The sequence below is a fragment of the Cygnus atratus genome, chromosome Z (assembly GCF_013377495.2).
Source record: "Cygnus atratus isolate AKBS03 ecotype Queensland, Australia chromosome Z, CAtr_DNAZoo_HiC_assembly, whole genome shotgun sequence".
NCBI lineage: Eukaryota > Metazoa > Chordata > Aves > Anseriformes > Anatidae > Cygnus > Cygnus atratus.
Window position 1 is genome coordinate 53,752,399 of NC_066396.1, and position 22,341 is coordinate 53,774,739.

Here is a 22,341-nt window from a genome sequence, read left to right on the forward strand (position 1 = left end):
CTTAGGTCATGGAGCAAGACTTTTGGAAATGGCTACCGATTTAGTGAAGCTGAGCTGAACATGATGTATTGCAGCAGTAGAGAGCTGCAGTGGGAACAGGGGTTTTTAAGACCAGACACACCTGCTGTTTCCTAAGTAGCTTTGTGACACTGTGTTGTACTTCAGTGTTCCAGTGTGCAATTGCAATGCATTCCAAAAAAATGCTAAAATAAAACAGTGCTTCCAAAGGGGCAGAGCTTGTTTGCTTTGTTTAGATATCTTGAATCCAGCTGTTCCCTAGTGTATCTCTTCATCAAGACAAACAGTGGGAGAAAAGGATTCTGTAAAATGAGCTGAGAAAGCCTGACCATACACAAGTTTACTATTTTTTGAGCAAGGGCAAAGCCTTTAGTCTCAGAATTCAAGGTAATTTATAATGAACCCACTGCCTTTACTACTGTCTCTACAGACCATGCTGTTGGTTGCTATATATATGTAGCTCTTCACTGAGCAAGTGAAAAAAAGCAGTATTTGAGAAGAAGACCACAGCTTATCACCTGGAGCCGTTGTAAGCATATCTTCTCATATAAAAAGAGATACATTTCTGCACAGTTCATTACCGAAGCTAAGTACAAGGTATGGATATTGTGTCTAAGATAAAACTTCATTTGCCCCTACAAATTCAGGTAAAATCTCTGTGCTTTTTAATCTTGAAGTGCTTTTTACTTAGCACTTAGAAGAAAGTAAGAATGGAGGCTTGGGGAATTGTGCAAAAGTATTAAACTCTGGCTTAACTATCTTCACATTTAACTTAATGATAACGCTTCTGCAGAGTTTAACAGGACCAAGGTTAATCAAACACAAAAGTCTTATGAAAGAATTTTCTGTAGCAATGCTTTTTAAAATCCACAAAGATCAGCCTTAATCTTCTGAGGAACAAACATGCGGAAGCAATTACGTTGGCTGTTTGCATAGATACGTTAACCTTTCCACCTCACGTTCTGTCTGTGCTTGTTCCGTAGTTGCTTTGGGTCTTTCTTATTTGCAGACTTGCTAAAAATACTAAGACATGTCAAGTCATACCTCAAAAAAAGAAAAACGATTTCTTTTTACCTCAGAATCTGTTGCTGAAGGACATTCTGGTAAGTCAAAATACTGACTGAAGCTTTGCTTTTATTAAAACCTGCACTGAAGAATGCTATTTGATGGGAGTTCAATAATATCTTCCCTCATGGAGAAAAAGAAGAACCAATTAATTACTTTGAATAGATTTCAGATTAGTGTTTTTGCTTGCTTGGCAAGAATTTGTTTTATTTGTTTAGTGTGCGACATAGTCTGGCATAGAGGGCTTTAAACTTCTGCTTGAGAGGAAGAAGTTTGGAGACATCTTCTACAAGTAGACAGAGTTTCCACATATACTGTGCATTGATTGCTTTTGTAATTCTGCAGTGAAAAAAATATTTATTTATTTATTTATTTACATAGGTGATCATTTATCTCAATTTCTGAAACATTTGGAATATTGAGCTTTGATTTTCTAGAGAGCTGCATTCCAGATACTAAATATAGCTGTTTTGCCACGTTGCTCTCCTTAATGCAAGTTTACATATGCTGTAGGCGGTACAAAACTAGTTTATTTTCCAGGGTCTGGGACTGAAAGACAATGCTTCAGCTCTAATTGTGGTTCATTAAAATCAGTTATTTTCCACACAGCTTTGTCTAGACAAATGCGCATCTAGAAGCTATGTTAGCTGATGGAGTGGAGGAAGTTTGGACCTTCAACATAAATACTAGTGATTTAAATTTGCAGTAAAGGTAGCAACAGTTCCTTTTATTTTAACCTTCAAATGGATCATTTTAATGTTAAAGCTAAAACTAACATTACTTCTTTTCATATTAAAATAAAAGACAAAAAGCCTAATAGTAAGAAAATAAGGGTGATGTCAAACACTAAACATTTGCAGCTGAGTTTTTGTTGTGTATCTATGTTCTCAGGACTGCAGTTTGCTATGTGGGAATGGCATAGTGTGAGACCAGTTATAGTGTCACATCTGTCTGCCCAGCCCCTAGTGAATAGCCCAAGAGCTGCAAAACCACTGCAGCATGTAGTGTATCACATCTAGAACCACTGCAAAACACTTGTTTGCTTTAAACCTCTATGCTGTATGTTGTAATGGGGCAAATAGCTGAAGGCAATAAAACTTATCAGTTGTTCCAGGTTATGCCGTTTCTGCTTGAGCACCAGATTCTGTGGCATGAACTCATTTTGCAACTTTCAGGGCTCAGTTTCACTCAGGGCAGTTGGCATATTTGCCACCTAATAAACTTTGGAATTTGGCATTACTGATTTTACACTGGATTTTAAATATAATTTCTGGGTCTGAAGTTCTGACCACATGATGTTTCTGTCTCTCATCTTATGTCCTTGTGTCATCAAACTGTGGTCAGTTTTTAATCAGCGATGGTACAATATAACATACATAACCGACCAAGTTTCTGATCCTGTAAGTAAACATTCTAGCAAGAAATTTCAGTAAGGTAAGAGGGCAAATGTCACACCCATCTACAAAAGGGGCCCCACAGAGGATCCAGGAAACTACAGGGCCATTAGTCTTACTTCAAACCCTGAGAAGGTAACGGAACAAGTCCATTTAGAAACGATTACAAGCCAAATGAAATAGGTGACTGGGAGAATCCAGCACAACACCGTTTCCTGGAGTCTCATCCTAGACAAACTGGCAAGATATAGATGGGACATGTGATCTGAGAGATGGAAATTGGCTAACAGACCACACTCAGAGGGTGGTTATTGATGTCTTTCATGCAGGCTGGCAACCCTTCACAAGTAGGGTCTGCCAGGGGTCGATTATAGGCCTCATGCTGTTCAATATCTTCACAAATAATCTGGACAATGAGATTGAACGCACCCTTACCAAGTTTGCTGCTAACACTAAACTGGGTGGTGAGGTGGACACGTTGCATGGGAGATCCATCTTACAGGGATCTGGACAGGATGGAAGAGTCGGCAAGGAAGAACTGCATGGAGTTTAACAAGGACAAGCGGAAGGTCCTGTGTCTGGAATGCCCAGTACAGGCTAGGAACTGTTCTTTGCTTTTAGCCTGGTTTTAATTTGTATTTGAGGTGGTATTGGTGGCACAAAGGTTCATTTGTTCAAAGTTACAGGCTAGCATGTTTCACATTTCCTTTCTTTTAAAATATGCAGGAACTTGTACCATTTTGTTAAGAGAATTGAAATAGCATTTTTGCATATCTGCGGGAAAGCTGAACACACTCTAAGTCTCTTTTCAGAGAAAAAGTGAAAAGTATGTATTTGTTATTTGGCAGATTGACAGGTATTAAAGTTGTCTCTCATGTAATTTAAATGACCTAAATTGTAAGTTTAAAACCAATGGGCCACTAGGACTAGCTGTTAGCACAGTCATGGAAATTGAATGTGCAGCCTGTTCTGTCAACAAACACAAACCTTCTGTGAGGAGTAAGGGAAACCCTTGAGATGGGGGTGGCCAGAGGAGGTGTCACCACCAGAGCTTCTGCTGGACAGGGGATTGGGCACATGGGGGCAGGAGCAGGGCTGAAACATCCTGGGCGCAAGTCAGCCTACAGTGCCATGGTGGTGCGGCCTGCAGGGCCTGCAGCTGGTGGGAGACGCCTTCATGTGGGCTTCTTGGCCATTTGGCCAGTTTTTGTCAATTTGGCCAAACTTTTGGCTAAACTCTGGCTCAGTGGGTGTTACCAGCTCTGGCCTGTGAAATCCAAATTTTAAATTCCCAAATGAAAAGTAATTGTCCTGATGTGCATAAACTGTAGTGATTAATTGTGTTAATGGCTTCCTTTAACAGGTCTTTGTGAAATGTCAGGTTTCTGAATAGTTTAAATGTGGTTTCTTACTCATGAATGTCCTATGAGGACACTTGAGCTGTCCAGTCTGGAGAAGAGGAGGACAAGGGGCGACCCCATGGCTCTCTGTGACTCCCTGAGGAGGGGAAGCGCAGAGGCAGGTGCTGGTCTCTGCTCCCTGGTCACCTGTATCAGGACAGGAGGGAATGGCACGGAGCTGTGCCAGGGAAGTTCAGACTGGGCATTAGGAAGAAATTCTGTACCGTGAGGGTGGGCAAACACTGGAAAAGGCTTCCTAGGAAGGTGATTGGAGCCCCATGCTTGTCGGTGTTCAAGAAGATAATGTCCTTAATTATATGCATTAACTTTTGGTTAGCTCTGAAGTGATCTTTAAAGGTCCCTTCTGAATGAACCCTTCATCATTCCTGGTGATGCTCCCTTCCATCATTCTATACTACTCTGCAGTTCTCATATTAACTTCACTTTAAGCCTTAAACTTTGCATTGAATTACAGATATTTTGGGATATAGAATAACTCTTATTTTATAATTTCATTCTTATGTGTTTTCTTTCAAAGAAGATTAAAAGTAAATAAATAGTTTAAGGTGAACATTCAGTTACACTCCTCCTTCATTAACTTCATCTTTGGGCTCTCTAGTTTACCTGCATGTGTAACGATATTCCCAAAAGAGAGCAACAATAACATAGATAATTACATAGATAATTATGTAAACTTGCAAACAATAAAGGCACCTGGTTTACTGATTCATTCAATGCTGTAGATCCAGCTGTGTAGTTGTATGGCTGAATGTATTTAGGATATTTTTTGTAGTAATGATGGTGGGTACACTCTCTGCTGGGTTAAAAACTGGTAGGATGGCTGGACCCAGAGAGTAGTGGTGAATGGAGTGAAATCCAGCTGGTGACTGGTTACGAGTGGTGTTACCAGGGGTCGGTGCTGGGGCCCATCCTCTTTAACACCTTTATTGATGATTTGGATGAGGGAATTGAGTGCTCCCTCAGTAAGTCTGCAGATGACCCCAAGTTGGGGGGGAAGTGTTGATCTGCTGGAGGGTAGGAAGGTCCTGCAGAGGGACCTGGACAGGATGGATTGATGGCAGAAGCCAATGGGATGAGGTTCAACATGGTTAAGAGCTGGGTCCTCCACTTTGATCACAACAACCCCATGCAGCGCTACAGGCTTGGGGCAGAGTGGCTGGAAAGCTGTGCAGAGGAAAAGGATCTGGGGGTGCTGATTGATGCTCACCTGAACATGAGGCAGCAGTGTGGCCAGGTGGCCAAGAAGGCCAACAGCATCCTGGCTTGTATCAGGAATAGTGTAGCCAGCAGGACCAGGGAGGTGATCATCCCTTTGTATTCTGCTCTGGTGAGGCCGCACCTCGAGTACTGTGTTCAGCTTTGCGCCCCTCACTGCAAGAAAGACATTGAGGCCCTGGAGCGTGTCCAGAGCAGGGCTACAGAGCTGGTGAAGGGCCTGGAGCACAAGTCCTGTGAGGAGCGGCTGAGGGAACTGGGGGTGTTTAGTCTGGAGAAGAGGAGGCTCAGGGGAGACCTCATTGCTCTCTACAGCTACCTGAAAGGAAGGTGTGGGAAGCTGGGGGTCAGCCTCTTCTCACAGGTAACTAGTGAGAGGACTAGAGGGAATGGCCTCAAGTTGTGCCAGGGGAGGTTCAGGTTGGAAATGAGGAGACATTTCTTCTCAGAAAGAGCAGTCAGGTATTGGAATGGGTTGCCCAGGGAGGTGGTGGCGTCACCGTCCCTGGGGGTGTTCAAGGAAAGGTTGGACGTGGTGCTTAGGGACATGGTTTAGTGGGTGACACTGGAATAGGGTGATGCTTGGACCAGATGATCTTGGAGGTCTTTTCCAACCTGAATGATTCTATGATTCTAAGATTAATGCATATTCCTCAGGTTGATTCTGCATATATTCAACATTTCAAAGCTGTACTTTTGAAAAAGTAATATGGATTGCTTTTACCTGCTTCAGTTACCAAGATGAGACAAAGAATCTCAATTTGTCCTCTAATTTGCTCACTAACTTTAACAGAGCAATTGACACAGCGAAAAGAAAATTATCAGGTCCTACTAGTAAAATAAATAGTAGGTGCTATAGGCAGAATAGTTTTTTTTTTTTCTCCAGTGCTTTTGTCCTTATTTTATTTATATATATATATATATATATAAAAGGACCAAGACCCTGAGACAGTGTTTGCAGATTCTTTTCTAAACTCAAATGAGTTGGATAAGAGTGGATAATGGCAGGAGTGGACTACAGGCTGACACACCTGTTTGTAGGGAGAACAATGCCTCTTCCCACGCAAAAAAGTTGACACATGAGATCCCCACTGGAGGCAGTGATAAACTACCAGTGGGATAAACACCAGTTTAAGAGCAAATCTCTGGCAGTTATAAGATGAAGATCAAAATGGGTACTTCACACAGAAAGTACAATAAAGAGGGTAGGAATGCAAACGCCCTACTAAAAGAGTTTGTCTTAAATACATCATCAGAACATATATCTTACATCTCTTCTTCTAAAATTAATATTTCAGGATGCCTTTGCAGGCCTTTCTCTTTGTCCCTGACCCGGTAGGCTGCTGGTCCTTGCATATGATGATAGTAATATGTTGGTTAGAATTGACTCAAGGAGCGTTGTAAACACAGGCTAAGACATGTTCAGAATTTAAGTTGTTAAAATGGCCTCTTGGCAGATGTTCTATAAACAGAGGTCTCTTGGCCACTGGAAATGAAATTTTACTAAGAAATCACTTTTCAGTTTTTATCACAAAAAGAAATGTTATGTGTTTCTTATTCTTTTCTTTTAGATAAGATGTGTGATCAGATAAGTGATGCTGTTCTAGATGCTCATCTCAGTATTGATCCAGATGCCAAGGTTGCCTGTGGTAAGTTCAATGCAGATAGAAAAACAGATTAATGAAGCACAACAAGTAATCTCTGTTGATAAAACATCCTGTGATCCAAAATTCTTGCAGTAGTTGGCTGGCAGTCAATACTTCAATAGTCAGTCAAGAGGCCAGTTCTTGTGTGCTGACTTAGAGGAGAAGGGAAGACAGGAAAAAGAATGCAGAACATGAACAGAAAAAAAAAAGGAAATACACAGCATTTCAGTATAAATTAAAGATGGTGAAATGTAGAAAATAAGTCAGGAGAATGCTATTGGTATGGAGAATACTCCATTGGTATCAGGGAAAAGTGTAGTTGTCAGGGCTAATGATAATGAGCAATCTGGGGAAATTAGGAAAAGAGAACCGAGGAAACGTATATGTCAGAACACATTTTCTGATATAGTGAGTAAAATGTATTAATAAAACTAAAATCCATGAGTGCTAAATATATATTTACTGTGCCTTTATGGAACCAGTTCATTTGGATGTGATTCTGATCAAACTGCAGGCTAAGAACTTTTTGTTCTTAGGATTGGGATAAACACGGAATGGAAATGTTTCTAAGGGGCTTTGAGAGCAAAGCCATTTTTTTCATAGAATAAGTGATAGAGGCCATATATGGAACAACAGCATCTTGGGAATAGTGTGATCTAATGTGACAGTTGGTCTAAGAAATCTCTTTTGATCCTTGAGGCATAGATGTGAGCAGTGAGAAGAAGTAGGGGGAGGGTTTAGTGTTTACTTTAGACTTGGTGAAGCACGTATTTCAGTATTGCAGGCAGTTATGCTTCTAAAGCTGCTGAAAAGCTGGAGCTGGTAACAGAGAAATGCTGCAAAAATGACAAGGACTAAAAATGTTTCACAAGGGATGTGAGAAACAAGATCAGTTAGTCTTATCAAAAAGAAGACTGAAGTGTGACATGATTACATAGGTAAATCCCTGATGCCTGTGATCTGCTGGGAGGCGGGGAGGGGATAGAAAAATATTAAAACTGCTGACTAGAGTCAGAAAACTTGAGTATAGCATTAATGTATAAGTCTGGAAAAGATAAGTTGGTTGAACAGATGCACAGTTTGCTTTAAAAAAAAAAAAGAAGTAGAAGTAGCTTGGAGAAGAGAAAACAGTTTCTGGGTGAAACTGTTTAATTGCTCAGGCCTACCCTCAAAGTTTCTGAAAAAAAAAAATCAAAGCATTATGCAAGTACTAAGTCACTGTAACACCACATTTTATGTAACTATGAAACCTAATTTATGGAGATGTTGAAACTAGGTTCTATCTACCAATATAAAAAAGTATCTGAAGTTCTCTGAATTTTATTTGCTGCTTGGGCTTGTATGTTCAGCAAGTTTTGCATATGAAGTTCTTAATTATTACACTGGCACTGCCTCATTGCAGGAAGAGGGAGCTGGTCTGTCTATGTGCTGCCAACAAAAGATACAGCAGTAAAGTCATGCAAGAGAATACTGTGTGCAAGTAACATAAAACTGAAGGCAAAACCAGTATTCTTCCTCTTTGGTTAAGTGCCAGCCAAATGCTTTCTTGGGGATAAGAGATCCTTCCCAGTGTGTTCAGCAAATCAGAGTCAAGAGAAAAAATTAGCTAACTATAAACCACGACAGTATGAAAATGAAGTGGGAATTTCTACCTAGTAGTGGAGTTCAAAGTGGAGTTCAAAGTATTTGGGAAGGCTTAAACATTTAAGAAATCAATCTTCCCATGAACAGCCCAAAACCTTGTAAGTTAACTTTCTCTTGAGTAGAACAAATGGGGGTGTTGCTAGGTCTCAGTTATGTGTTGCAGCTGTAGTGCAGTTCCTGAGCCATGTTTTCTTTTGGTTGCATTAAATTTCAGTCAGGATGGGAAGTGGTCATAGGTAGCAAGATGAATCATTCTTCTCCTCATACTGAAAAAACTGTCTTTGTGCCATGAAGTCTTGCATCACCATCAAAGCTTTGTGTGGCTGTTATGGGCCTGGGAATGTTTCTAGGGACTATTGGTGATGACTGGAGCCTTATTTTGCCATCTCTCCAGGCCCCAGTTCCATAACTTTGTGTCCTTCTGGAAAGGCTTTCCCTGCTGGTAGGGACCACACAGGAAAAGCTGAGAGTCATTCTTCTCCTCTTTGTGCCTGGAATATAAGGTCTCTTCTGCCAGTACAGGAATCACAGTATGATACCTGCCTCACACACAGAGATGGTCTGCTATAGTGAGGCAGGCAGGAAGAACATCGCAAGTCAGTAGGGCAGGAGCACAGGGCTGAGTGTGAAACTAATGTTATCAGCATACCTTGTGCAGTAGTGGTATCCCTGCCAGGGTTTGATGTACTGTATATGTTTAGGGCTACTGAACTATTATGGACTCTCACTGGAGACCACCATGCTGTGTTCACAGCGTAATTCAGAGTTATAATGTGAGTTGGTATATAGCCCAGTAGTTCAGTATAGACTAATTCCTCTTGCAAACAGAAAAAAAGGTTGCTCTGCACTGTTTTCAACAGCTTGTGTGGATTATCTAAGCTAAACTGGCAAGTAAAGCTAGCTTGATTGTCTTTATGTGATACTGCAGTCCATACCTCTACAATCTTATAGCATATTCTTGCCTGTAATACTTACCCTTGAAAACAAAATTATTCAGATTAGATGATGACGGGATGGTAAAAGTGATGGGTGAAATTCAGCATAGGCTTATGCAAAGGGAAAGAGAGCACACTTAACCCCAAATATTAAAGGCTAGGTTTATTGCAAGCACACAGAAGTTGTACAATTACATGGGGGTTGTCACAGACACATTTCTGTGGAAAGAGTCAGTTCTCAGTAGCTGTAAAAGCCCATGCTGAGTGTTAGGGATTGCGCTGAAGCTAATGGACAGTGGAACCAAGAACATAGTTAAGCCAGTATGTAAATTCATGGATGCCTGTTGTGAATGCTGTGTGCAGTCTGTTCCTCTTATCCATCCCAGAAAGGCAATAGCAAGATTGTAAAAAGCACTGGAAATAGTAACGGCATTGTCATGCGATGTCTTTCAATGAATAGCCTAGACCTCTTCAGTTCAGAAAACAGGGGATTGAATGGGTTATGAAATAGAGCTATACAGTTGTAGGTTGTATTGATGTGGTGATTTTTTTGTGGTTGAATGCAGTATGGTTTAACACAACATGTAGAAGACATTGCATGAAATTTGAAGGCTGCATGGATGCTTGAAACAATATGAAATGATTCTGCACAGAATTTGTAATGTAGTTGTGGAGCTTCCCACTCCAGGATGCTGTAGATGCTAAAAGTTTTCATGGTTGCTAAGAGCAACTGTGTGAATTAATGTAACAAAAATCTGTCAGACTGGCAATGCCATCTGTTAATAAATGATGTCCCTCTAGCTTCAGCAAGTCCCTGAGCTGAAATTGGTGTAGACCAGGAAAGCATTTGGAGCACAGCGCTATAGACTTGACTTGCTCTAATAGATGTTTGGTGCTGGCCACTATCAAGATAAGATAATTGCATTAGATGGAACCCTCATGCACTGATTTTAATGTTAGTATCAGCTAAAGAGAAGAGTAACTGCATATGGACCTATGCTTACGCTAAGACATTTCTGAGTTTCCTCTATAAGTAATCATTTGTTTATAGAATCTTCTTCAGAATCTTCTTGTGTAATCGTAATTATAGTAGCTGTATATATATATATATATTAATTTATTTTTTATATTTTTTCCCTGCAGAGTGTGTAGCAAAAACTGGAATGATTTTGCTTTGTGGAGAGATAACATCCCGGGCTATAGTAGATTACCAACAAATTGTAAGAGAGACCCTTAAGAGGATAGGGTATGATGACTCTTCCAAAGGTGAGTGAGATCCTTCTTGCACTCATTGGATCTGTTCTGCATGTGGCCAAAGTCTTGTTTTTATGGTCTTCTTGAAAATAAAATGAAATATGTATCCAGACCTACGAGAAAACTGCACAGAGGTTGATACACTTTTTTAAGTGCCACAGCTGGTACTGGGGAAGCTATTTTAAGGTGGCATGTTCATAAAAGACTTATTATTGAAAGGGCCGTCTACCTCTTGCTCCTTGATGCAGAACTAGTGTTTGCTCAAACGTCAGAAGATGGTTACATCTGCAGGTTTGTACAGCAAAAGCCTTGACACTGGTGCTCCTTGTGCTTGGGATGAGTAAACCTACAAAAGGATTATAAGCAACATCACAAGTTTTTGTGGGGCAGCTTGTACAGCTACACTTCACCCATCAGTTTAAAGAGTTAAATTTTCAACTAATACCTCTTACTTGCCCGGATCTTGAGACTTAAATGTGTTGATACTGTCTGCTTCTGTTAGCAATACAAAACCATGACAGTTTAGGAAAGTTAAATGCTTAGAGTTATTAAAGTCTTAGCCAAGATAACTAGATATTCCCCAAATGCTTCTCTAGCAGTTCCTGAACTTTGAATAATGTATGACCTAACTTTCCAAAACTCCCTTCACTAGGATTGGACTATAAGACTTGCACAGTTTTAGTGGCCTTAGAACAACAGTGTAAAGAGATCAAGCATGCCGTCTCCCATGGCAAGAGTGATGATGACATTGGAGCAGGGGATCAGGTAATGGAATTTCATTCCAGGCACTTACTCAAATTTGGTATATGCACAAGCAGTTAGATTTGTGTTGGACCAGAACCTTAAAAGCCACTGTACGAATTAAACTGTAAGAATTAATGGCTAAATACTGTGTACTCTCTTAGCCTCTAGAAATGTAAAAAAAAAAAAAAAAAAAAAAAAGAAAAAGAGAGAGAGAGAGAGAAAAGTAACATAGCCATCAGTAGCTTCACCGAAAGTGGCTTTTCTTGTATCCAGTGGCCTTACTCGTTAGAGCTACAATTAACCTTCCTATCAGTAGGTGGCAGTGCTGGTCTTTCAAGTCCGAAGAGTAGCCCCGTTCTGCTTCTCAGGCGTCATACGTAGCATTATTTTAATTGACATGAATGGGGAGAGGACCGAGCAATCTTTATGAGCTTTATGTCTATTAAGCCTTTGCAGTGGATTCTCATGGATGCTGAAGTCACTCTTGGGAACCAGATCTTGGTGTAACTCTGATTCTTGTGCATGAAGATATATAAATGTTATTTCAGACTGGTTGTATTCACTTTGCATGTTACTGCTGTCTATTTCTAGGCTTGGGTGGTTTTAAAGTACTGTGTGGTAAAGACAGGTGCAGAAATGTAAAGAGAACATGGAAATGTGTGGCTTTTTTCCCCTGTTTTTCAATACAGTTCTCTGTTTTTCAATGCAGGGTTTGATGTTTGGTTATGCCAGTGATGAAACCGAGGAATGCATGCCCTTAACAGTCCTTCTCGCACACAAGCTTACAGCAAGGATAAAGGCTCTGGAACGGAATGGAACATGGCCCTGGGTTAGACCAGATGGGAAAACACAGGTTTGTAAAGTAGAAGCATAAAAAGGAGCTTACAAACTTTAAGGGTGAGTAACAACAGAAATCATTTACCCTGTCTGCTGCTAAACCAGAATTCATGTTGTTGTTGTCTGTTTGTTTTCCCAAAAATGGTGGTGTCTGTTTTATATTCCAAGGTGGGGTGAATTTCACAAGGTACATCTGTGTGTAGCACACATGGGATGTTTAAACTGTTCTGTCAGTGCCTTTGCAGTTTTCTTCAAAGTAACACTTGTATTTTGTTTCTTTTCCCCTGGAGACTAAGATTAACAAATTGCTGTCATCAAGCAGTTGCTGTTGTTGTTGTTTGTTTTTTTGTTTGTTTGTTTTCTGCACAAATATCAGTATTCCAGAATCCTGTATTGGGATAGTTCCATGGTTTCTCAGCTAAAACAGGCCTGCTCTTGTGTCAAACCCTATATATGCTGTATTTGATCATTGGTCAGAGCCACTAACAGCCATGTTGCAAAGCTGAGTGGATGAGTCACTGTGCCACACTGTAAGAGTGATGTACTTTGGCAGTCTCAAAGGCAGTAAGTCGTCTGTCTTCCTGGCTGTGAAATCTTCAGGGGAGGAAAGGAAATCTATACATGCCTATCCAAGGCAGAACAGTGTTTTATTCTTAATTGTTGTTGCTTTAGTGGGAATGAACTGCATTGAGTTATACTGCTGCAGCTGTTACAGTGCAACGTGGGTTGTGTCCATTCCTTTTGTCAGCACTGCACAGAACACGTGAATATGCCTGCCATGGTGTATGCATCCAAACATTTTTGAAGAGCAGGAAAGTAGAGGTCTTCTTAGTCTACAAGAAAACCTGTATTAAGGATGAAGCAATACCATATATTTGCATGTATATAAAAGTCATGCAGTGTGTAGCAGAAGATACAGCCCACTATATCATAAACTACAGTTACTCATTTCAGCAGGGTTCTCCAAAAATTAATTTGGCTTTACTATTTGAAGTTATGTTAACATGCCAAACTGAATGAGTTTAGCATCTGTCAGTAGAAATCGTAGGCTTCTGTATCATACCAGCTGATTTTTTGTATCTCTGTGGAAATACATGTAATATCCTTTACTTAACTCTTTTGGTGATGGTACTTCAACACTTTCTGTATCTTTTCCCACAGTGATCCTAAACATCAGCAACAATTCATTAATTTTCATCCCCTTTCCCTTCATTTATTTTACTTCATTTATTTTTTTTTTGTTCTAGAAAAAAACCTTGAGTTTTTTTTTTTTTTTAATTTTCAAACTGGTGTTTCACCTGAAGAAGAGTACTGTAGAGGTGCTGCTGACCTTGAGTATTCAGTGATTTCTTTTTTTTCCAGGTCACTATGGAATACAAGGACAGCAATGGAGCAGTGGAACCCATCCGAGTACACACAGTTGTGATTTCAGTACATCATGCCCCAGACATACCTCTACAACACATACAGAAGGAGCTAATGGAGAAAGTTGTTAAAGAAGTCATTCCAGAGAAGTATCTTGATGAGCACACAATTTATCATCTGCTTCCAAGTGAAAAGTTCGTAGAAGGTGGTCCTAAGGTATGGTACTCTGAAAGAAGAAAGGCTAAACAGGCTTGGATTCAGAAAGCCTGAACAGACGTTGCCACTTGTTTCTAAATGTTGTCTTGCATTGCTATACCTTTAAATAATAAAGTATATATATTTTTAAGGAAGCTTCAGTCACTTCTACTGGTTTTAGTACTGGACAGCTCACATCTAAACTAAGCTGTACCTGCTTGGATAGCCAAATATAAAGATTCTTGGATCTTTGTCTTGCTCCCAGAAGGTATTTTAAATGACTGAATGTCATCCTTTAGGTCACATGCTAAAATGCCTGACAGGAAGAATCTCTTTGCTTTCACACTAAAAATAAAATATAATAAAATATAATAATAATAATAATAATAACAACAACAACAATAATAATAATAATAATAATAATAATAAAACATCTTCTATAATTGAGTTTCTACATATAAATAAGCAAGCATCTACATTTAAATCATTCAGAAGTTTCACAAAAGTTAATGGAACCCTTAATGTACTAAACCCCTTGCTACTCATTAGAATTTGACTTGTGTTCCAGTTTCCACGTGCCAGTACAAATAAGCAGGTCATTGCTATGAAATTGTAAAAAGTTTGTTGTACAAAACTTTTTAGTTTTGTGTAAGGAATTAAATTACTAAAGTTAAAGGTGTGCTCATGATCATACTGGGATGATGTAGGGATACTGCTTTCATTGAGGAATAAATATCAGCTTTACTCCCATATTACTTATTTGGAGATTTAAGGTTAGTGTATTAACTAAGTTAATACAATTAAACAGTTAATGCTGTTTTAGGATGGAGTTTCTTGACACTCTAGAATTTGTTTAACAGCTTGAAGTCAACAGCTCTGCTAATCTCACAGAAAGGCAGTAATTCTTTGCTGGTTGAACATGTTAAATCATCTCATCAAGTTGTGGGAAGGAGGCCAATAGTGAGTTTCCATCACAGGGGATGTAGGCAGGTGGAAAGAAGCAAGAAGTACAAAGCAGAACTTGTACTGCCAGTGAACTGTTGGATGAAGTCACCTAAAATATTTCAGTGCTCTTGTGCTAGACAGCACTGAGATGCAGCCCTGTGAAGCTACTGGTTCCTCTTTAGTAAGTGTATGTAAGTGAAGCTTGTTAACCTTTTAGGTCTTATGTGATCTGTTGTTCAGCAAGGCCTTTTGTCTCTCTAAATTCTTCACCTCTGTCAAGTGTTGTTGAGTGAAGTCCTTGGTCAGCAATCCAGAGAGAGTATTTCAACATTGCTGATTTGAAGGGAGCACACTTTTTGTGATACTTTCAGTTATGTCACTTTCTTATTAGTTTTCTAAAGTTATTGCAGCAAGGATGGTTTAGTACATCCTTGAAAAAATAATTCCAGTTATGTACACACCATTCATTAAACAGATGTATGTGAAAGTAGATACTGTGAACAATGAGTCGTATCTGTGGCAAATGCAAAATAAAGCTGTACCTAGTAACCTAGCATGGGATTGGATAAGCTGTTGTGTCTCGTGAATATTCAATTGTTTGTCCTGCAGAGTGATGCTGGACTGACTGGCAGGAAGATCATTGTTGATACCTACGGAGGCTGGGGAGCCCATGGCGGAGGCGCTTTCTCTGGAAAAGACCCTTCCAAAGTTGATCGTTCTGCAGCGTATGCAGCTCGCTGGGTTGCAAAATCTCTGGTAAAAGCTGGTCTCTGCAAAAGAGTATTAATCCAGGTAAGGGCAAATGTGAAAGTAGTACACCATAACAGAAATTCTGTCTCTTCAGTTTTTCTCTCAGAATACGTGCCACAATCACAGTCCCACTCCAGCTTCAGAAGAGCATGTCCCATACTAAAATGGGTCTCCAGGATGTTCCTCTTGGGAAAGTATTAAGGAGCCCTGTGAGGGAAGCCAAAGACACAGGCCAGGAAGTACCTGAAACAAGGAGTGTTCTTAGAAGTATTCTTTCTCCAGCTCTGTCGCTACCCCTGCTTCTGGGTACTACATCATTGCTGCTTTTATTTCAGGGGACTCAAGTGGTCTTCTCCACACACGTGCACTTCCAGCACTTCAACTTGTGTTGCACTGCACATTACAGACAGTTACGTTAGCAGTATCTAGATGTGGCTGTGCAACCTTCTCTTCTAAATGCTCATATTGCTTGTAGATTAAACCACTTCAAGCTGTATTTGAAATTACCCAAAAGTTACTGTGAATTCTCTGATGTGGGTTCCTGATATACTATTATTGTGTGAGGTATGACTAAAAGCAAAATTCAATTATATAAGACTTTTTAAAGAGTTTAATACAAGAAAAACTTTCATCAGTCTTATGTGCTCAGAAGAAATGCTGTTCCTTACTCAGGCATGAATTCTGGGGACTATTAAGTCTAAGAAATGGAAGAAATTTTTTTATTGACACTTACACAGTTACACCATTAAGTACAAATCCAAAGTAAATGCTAAACAATTGAGGTTTGTCCAGGCAGTTGGTAATACCTGCATGCTTATTCCAAGGAGCTGCTAAGCTGTAGCTTTAACCTGGTATAACAAATTACTACATTAAAACATAGCTGTGATGTGACTGATACTTTGTTGCAGAAGTATGTTTAGAGTTCTTTACCTTCTCCATGGAGCAGAGAAGAGGTCCACTGGATCTGTTTAAAATCAATGATTTAATACCCAGACATACCGATTAGGAACAAGACCCCTTGCTTTATATGTGTATGTGTTTGATATCTGATTGAACTGGAAGTCTTGAGTAAGACAAGGAAAGGGGAGATTGGGAATTCAGCAAGCACAGATAGCAATGTCCAGCAAATTACTGATTTATTTTTTATTTTTTCTGAGGGGTTAGAATACAAAGTTCTGACTTCTTAGTATGCATATTTGTAGTGGCATTTTTGAACACATACATCATTGTCTTAATTCATTAGTTAGGTGGGAATGTTGTTATTTCATAACTCTGAGAGACCCTCCTTAAGTTCCTGAGCTTGACCGTAGTAGACAAGGCAAGATTAATTTCATGAACAGCAAACTACGGAGATGTCAGATATTAGCAATAAAGGGAAGAAAGGAAGAGAGAAGACAATGAGAACAGAAAAGCAAAGGTCCTTTTAAGTTGTAGAAGGCTGGATTAAAGATTAACATAGAAAAATCTATCAAGTGGAAATATAAATGTGTTTTCATCGCAGCAGTGGCTGTATTGTAAGACCCTGCCAGCCTCCACTGAGGCTTATGATTGAGCTGGCTTTGCTACGGACATTGTTTCCACACTAACTAGCTTTTAATACTAAAAAGGCAAAATGCATAATGAAGGGAACTGCAGGCTGATTAGTTGTATTTTATCACAAATACCATGTAGTTTTTATTTAGCATGATACAGAATTATCAGCCTATTTTTTAATGAAAAACAGGCTTACCATTACAATGACTTGCCATTAGACTGTTAGACAACTCAAAATTATCTCAGGGGAAGATTTGCATTATTGGAGTAGTTTCTATCAAAAATCAATTCTGGGTTACTAAGAAGTACGAAGATAGAAATGGGCCATTGGACTATTGCTTCCTGAAGTCTGTAGAAACCAGACACAGTGAGGAACACCTGTGAACTGCAACGAAATGGTTTGTGTTGCTTAGTTACATTCAAGCAAAACACATTTTCATATAAATGCATCCTGATTAAAAAAAAAAAAAAAAAAGAAGCATGTGTTAGCCTATGGTACAGGAGGACTATGTTTCGGAAAGGGACTGAATGACAAAAGCAAATAGATTTCAAGAGAACTTGACAGTACTGTGCTAAGGTGAAAAGAAACTAATGTGATTCTTGGACATCAGAAAGATGCTATAGAGCTGAATATAATGAAATTGCAGGCAGTACTCCCTGGATTACTTTGTGTGTTTCTGATAATTGTGTTTTTAAAAGTACATGAAAGTGTTGGATGAAGACAGCGCATGCAAAAAGTTGTTCTGGTAAAACAAGTGCTTTAAGAAGATTTAAAGCTTTTTTTTTTTTTTAGTCCCATCCTACATACTTTTTTTTTTTTTTACTTGCCTCTGGGAAAAAAAACAAAAATACTCCCCCCCCCAAAAAAAAATATTTGTAGATCTCAGAACCTGAAGTCTCAGGGGCTTGAAGTCCTTGAGTCTAACTGATGGCGAAGGATGCAAAACGACAGTATCTGAGCACGTAGAAGGTACCTCTTTTGCTTTTAAGGCTTGTCACCCAGGTCTAATATTTGATCAAGCTGAACATTTTATGAAGAAAATAGGTGATTTCCTAGCATAAAAGAAAAACAGCATAAACATATTTTCTAGCTTTCTATATACAGAAAAAAGTACATATGATCTTCCCTTGTTAAATAAGACTGATCTTTGCTTTCTCTTAAACAAAATGTAGGAAGGACTCTTTAACTGCATCTGAGTTATGTGTGTGTCTCCCGCAGCTATCATACGCTATTGGTCTGAGTCATCCTCTTGCGATCTCAGTGTTTCATTATGGAACCTCAGACAGATCTGAAGAAGAGCTGCTCGAGATTGTACAGAAAAACTTTGATCTACGCCTTGGAGCTATCATAAGGTTTGTGTGCTATCAGTATTTGCTGAAAGGAATCCTATCCCTAATGCTTTTTAAAAACAGTTCAATATTAATGTTTCTGGCTGCTAACCTCACAGAAGTCACCTTCATCATATGTCTATTGCTGCTGTCACTTCTGCTGTTGCCTGACCCATGCACTCAGTAGAGCATACAAAGCCTGATTCATAAGTCCTGTCACAAGATGTTCTGAATAAGTAAGACTTGGCCGAATTATATAATGCCGTATCTCCCAGTAACCCTGGTAGCATGCTATAGTGCAGTTCATTAGTCAGGTGGTAGCAAGCTTGGTTAAGTAGAATTAAAATTTAACATTAGATGCAGTGTGTAAGCCTCCCAATCCCAGATTTATCTGAAGAGCATCAGAAATATTGCCTCTTACTGAAAGAAGTACTCGGTTAAATATGGTCTCCCCGCGTTCGATCTTTAGGTGGCAACAACTTGTAAGTCAGCTGCCACAAGACGGCAAGATTCTGGTGTCTTCACTTTACAAGCAGTCCCTTTGAAATGAGTGGGTTGTTATGTGCTGTAATTTGCTCTTACTCATGCACAGAAACTGTGCATTCCCTTACCACAGTAGTGGCAGAACGGTGTTTGCTGTTGCTTTTCTGGGGATGTTGACCATTAGCCCAAAAGAGAAAGCAGCGCTTTTAGGTTACTAGCTTCTTCAAAAGAGCAAAATGTAACCTCCGTTCTGCATCAGAAAATCTGAACAATGAGACACTCCCTAGCTGTACCTTCTCATGTAGCATGTTGAAGACAACTAAACTTAATTTAAATGGAATACAAGTTTCTTAAATGCTCTCTTAAACCTCGTTAAGAGGTTGAAGTATCTTGTGTTTAAAAAAACAGGGAAAAAAAAAAAAAGAAAAATCCTGCCATGAGATGAGATGTCTTGAAGTGAAAAGTCAGTTGTGATCAGAAATGTATGAGTCATTGAGGCTACAACGCAGTCACTGAGAGCAAGAAAATCCAAAACTACTCGGGCTGCTTCCGGCAGCCAACCCAGTTATATACCTTTCTGGAACGTTTCTGGACCTGAGCAAGGAGGTGTTTTAGACAGACATAGTCGTTATATTTAAAGAAGCATGAGAATTATGATTTTCTCTCAGAGCAAAAAAGGCTGGAGGTCAGAAGCAAAGTCAGCTCCTGTGCTTATCAGCGGTGACCCACCTACATACCATACAGTAGTAATTTGACCCTAATATTTTTTTTCTTCTTTTTGTCCTTTTTGTGAATAACTCAAGATGTGAACTTTTAGGAGGTAGGTGTTACTGCAAATCTGTAGTCCATCATCCTAAGACCTAACGATAGAGTCTCACTTTCTCAGACCTGAAAAAGTTTTGAATCTCCTAGCTGATTTTCACCAAACTTTGCAGTCTGGACTTCTTACAAGTTTCATGAAATATACAACTAATGGAGAGAGACACCCTCTCTTTTTTCTATTAAGGGAGCTGCCACACTGTGAGTTTACTTCTTATTAAAATCTGTAGAATTTGACATGGGAGCTCAAGTCTGAGATAGATAGCAGCAAGAGTCTGACTTCATCCATAGAGTCTTTGTCACTTTTAGCAATACTGGTTTTAAAACATCTGTTCTGAAATGCTAACATGTGCGTTTGATGTCTCATTATTTGAGGAAAGCACTTTTAATGATTCACTTCTCTTTTCAATCTGGAGCTATTAATATCATTCTAGTCTATGTATTCTGGAGGAATCTTGATTGTATTTGACTATGAGGGGGAAAACGCCAACATCTGAATGAATGTGAGGGTTCTTTTTTCCTTAGAAGGGAGCCATTTCTCAATACCAATTCACTATCAGGTGGTATCAATATTTTTCCAGTGAGGCCAACCTTTTGCAGTTCTTTTCAGAATGTTTTCTGAACATATACACTGAGAGTAGAGTTGAGGTTTTTCTTTGTTTGTTTGTTAGTTTTTTAATATATGTATTCTGAGTTAATGCAAAGCATTATAGCAACTTAAGTTGCTAGGTAATATTTTCTACATGTTATCTGTTTACAAATAGAATTAAAACTCTTCCCTTGTAATTATGGCAGTTCATTGCCATCAATAGGTTGTGTGGAGGTTCCCACTTTCCTTGACTTGGTACAGACAAAAAATACTGCATTTTTAAAGTACATTGTCTTAGTCCTAGAAGTGGCGAAGCCAGTAAGAAGAGAAGAAAACAGGCAAAACCAAGATAATTTTTTAGTGAATACTTCCTCGATAAATTTACCTCACAACCATTAAAGTCCTTTAAATGATGCTAGCTACCAATTCTAACCAAATAAGCACCAAAGTATTTTATGCTGTTTTACTTTTCATCTAGTTGGAACTCACATTTTGATGTTTTTTTATTACAATCAAGTACAAATGACTGTAGTAGCTCTTGAAGCATGTGATCGTATTACATAAAATATTATTTGAGGCAAGAGTTAGCTGCTGTTCATCATAAGATCCATAAATGACCCCTTAAGTGTGAGAATGTGTAATATCTTCACGATCTAAAATGGATTAACAATTCTGTTAGTATTTGTGTTTCTTTACTTACTTTGCTATTTCTCAGCCAGTTTTCTCTCTAGCAGCTTAAGATATGAATCATCTATTTTAAGCGTGCTTTCAAAGATAATTAAACATAATAATAACAAATGAAGAAAGCACAAATAGAAGAAAATGTCATTCCTTGCCTGAAATAAAGAGAAACATCTGTGTAGACACCTTTGACTAACCATTTAGCATAGCTGCAATCTGCTACATGATGCAGACTAAAACCCAAGAATCATGACTTGCATCTACATTATTTATCTAGCCATAGTCATTGTTATGCCCCATTCTAGTGACTCTGTGCATCTACATAAGCAGTTTTAAACCTCCACAGTTACTCAGTCCACCAGATGATCATCTTTGGCTGCTTTTTTTGAGATCAACATTGTCTATCTAGCAGAGTAGCACTGGAAAATATTCTGCATTAGACTCACAATATACACAGTACACAAAATACATTCATACTTGCACAGGTATACCTGAATTTTATTCCAAAAGCAACGCTTCTGCATCGGAGTGCTTATAAAGCTTAACTGTATTACCTTATCTTTGTTAAATTTTAAGAAAGCTGACTGTTTGTAGTCACTTTGAATTGAAGCCATCAGCTCACTACCTTTCCTGATGTACTTCTTATTGACTGGGCAAGGAAACAATGCCTAATTTTTTTCATCTTTATTCTAGGGATAATACTGATTGTCTGTCTGACATGTCTAAATCACAAAACACATTGGAGTAAAGTGTCGTGTTTCTTCTTTTCATTCAGGGAGCTGGATTTGAAGAGGCCAATCTATCAAAAAACAGCTTGCTATGGGCACTTTGGGAGAGAAGAATTTACATGGGAAATACCCAAAAAGCTTGTGTATTAAGCTTTTCAGAATGCTTCATTTAATAGACAGGTGGTTTAACAATCAGGTACAATTCCAAGCTGTTCATGAAAAGTCTGTATCTACTCTTTTTTTAAAATGACATTGTGTAGCTAACAGATGTACTAAAAATTAATTGTATTTAATTTCTAACTTTCACCATGACCTCACTCTTTAAATGCACGCAGCTCAGTCTAACATACTTTTCAGCTCTGTCTTTGGTAACGTGAACAATTTAGGCCTTTGGCTGCAATCAGATGTAAACTGCACAGATAGTTGTTGAAGTCAGTACTGTCCTGCCAGAGAAACCTGTATTGCTTACCCAGTTAACCTTGTGCTGAAGGAGGTGAGGTAACTTCCAACAGCTCCCTGTGACAGAAGAAAGAAATAGTGCAAATTGTCTTAATTCTTTGGGCAGTGACCTCCATGAATACAGTTTTAGTTATGGTCTTTCTGGTCAAAGCAAATTATTAAAAACACTACCTCTGAGGTGGTGTTATGTGTTTGCTTTTAACATTATAGTTTTGTAGGTTTACCTCCGTGAAAGCTGATGGACTTCTTTGTTGTAATTCTTTTACTTATTTATAGTTATCCCTTTTCAAAC

General features: G+C 39.0%; 1 protein-coding gene across 1 annotated transcript; it reads left to right on the top strand.

Annotated features, from left to right (window-relative positions):
• Positions 1–1,048: 1,048 nt before the first annotated feature.
• On the top strand, positions 1,049–22,286 carry LOC118256865 (S-adenosylmethionine synthase-like). Its single transcript, XM_035564219.2, has 9 exons — positions 1,049–1,121; positions 6,685–6,762; positions 10,482–10,604; positions 11,245–11,357; positions 12,046–12,189; positions 13,536–13,754; positions 15,288–15,470; positions 18,181–18,314; positions 21,638–22,286. The coding sequence occupies exons 1-9, from the start codon at positions 1,049–1,051 to the stop codon at positions 21,738–21,740; spliced, it is 1,170 nt and encodes a 389-aa protein (XP_035420112.1). The 3' UTR covers positions 21,741–22,286.
• The last annotated feature ends 55 nt before the right edge of the window (positions 22,287–22,341 follow it).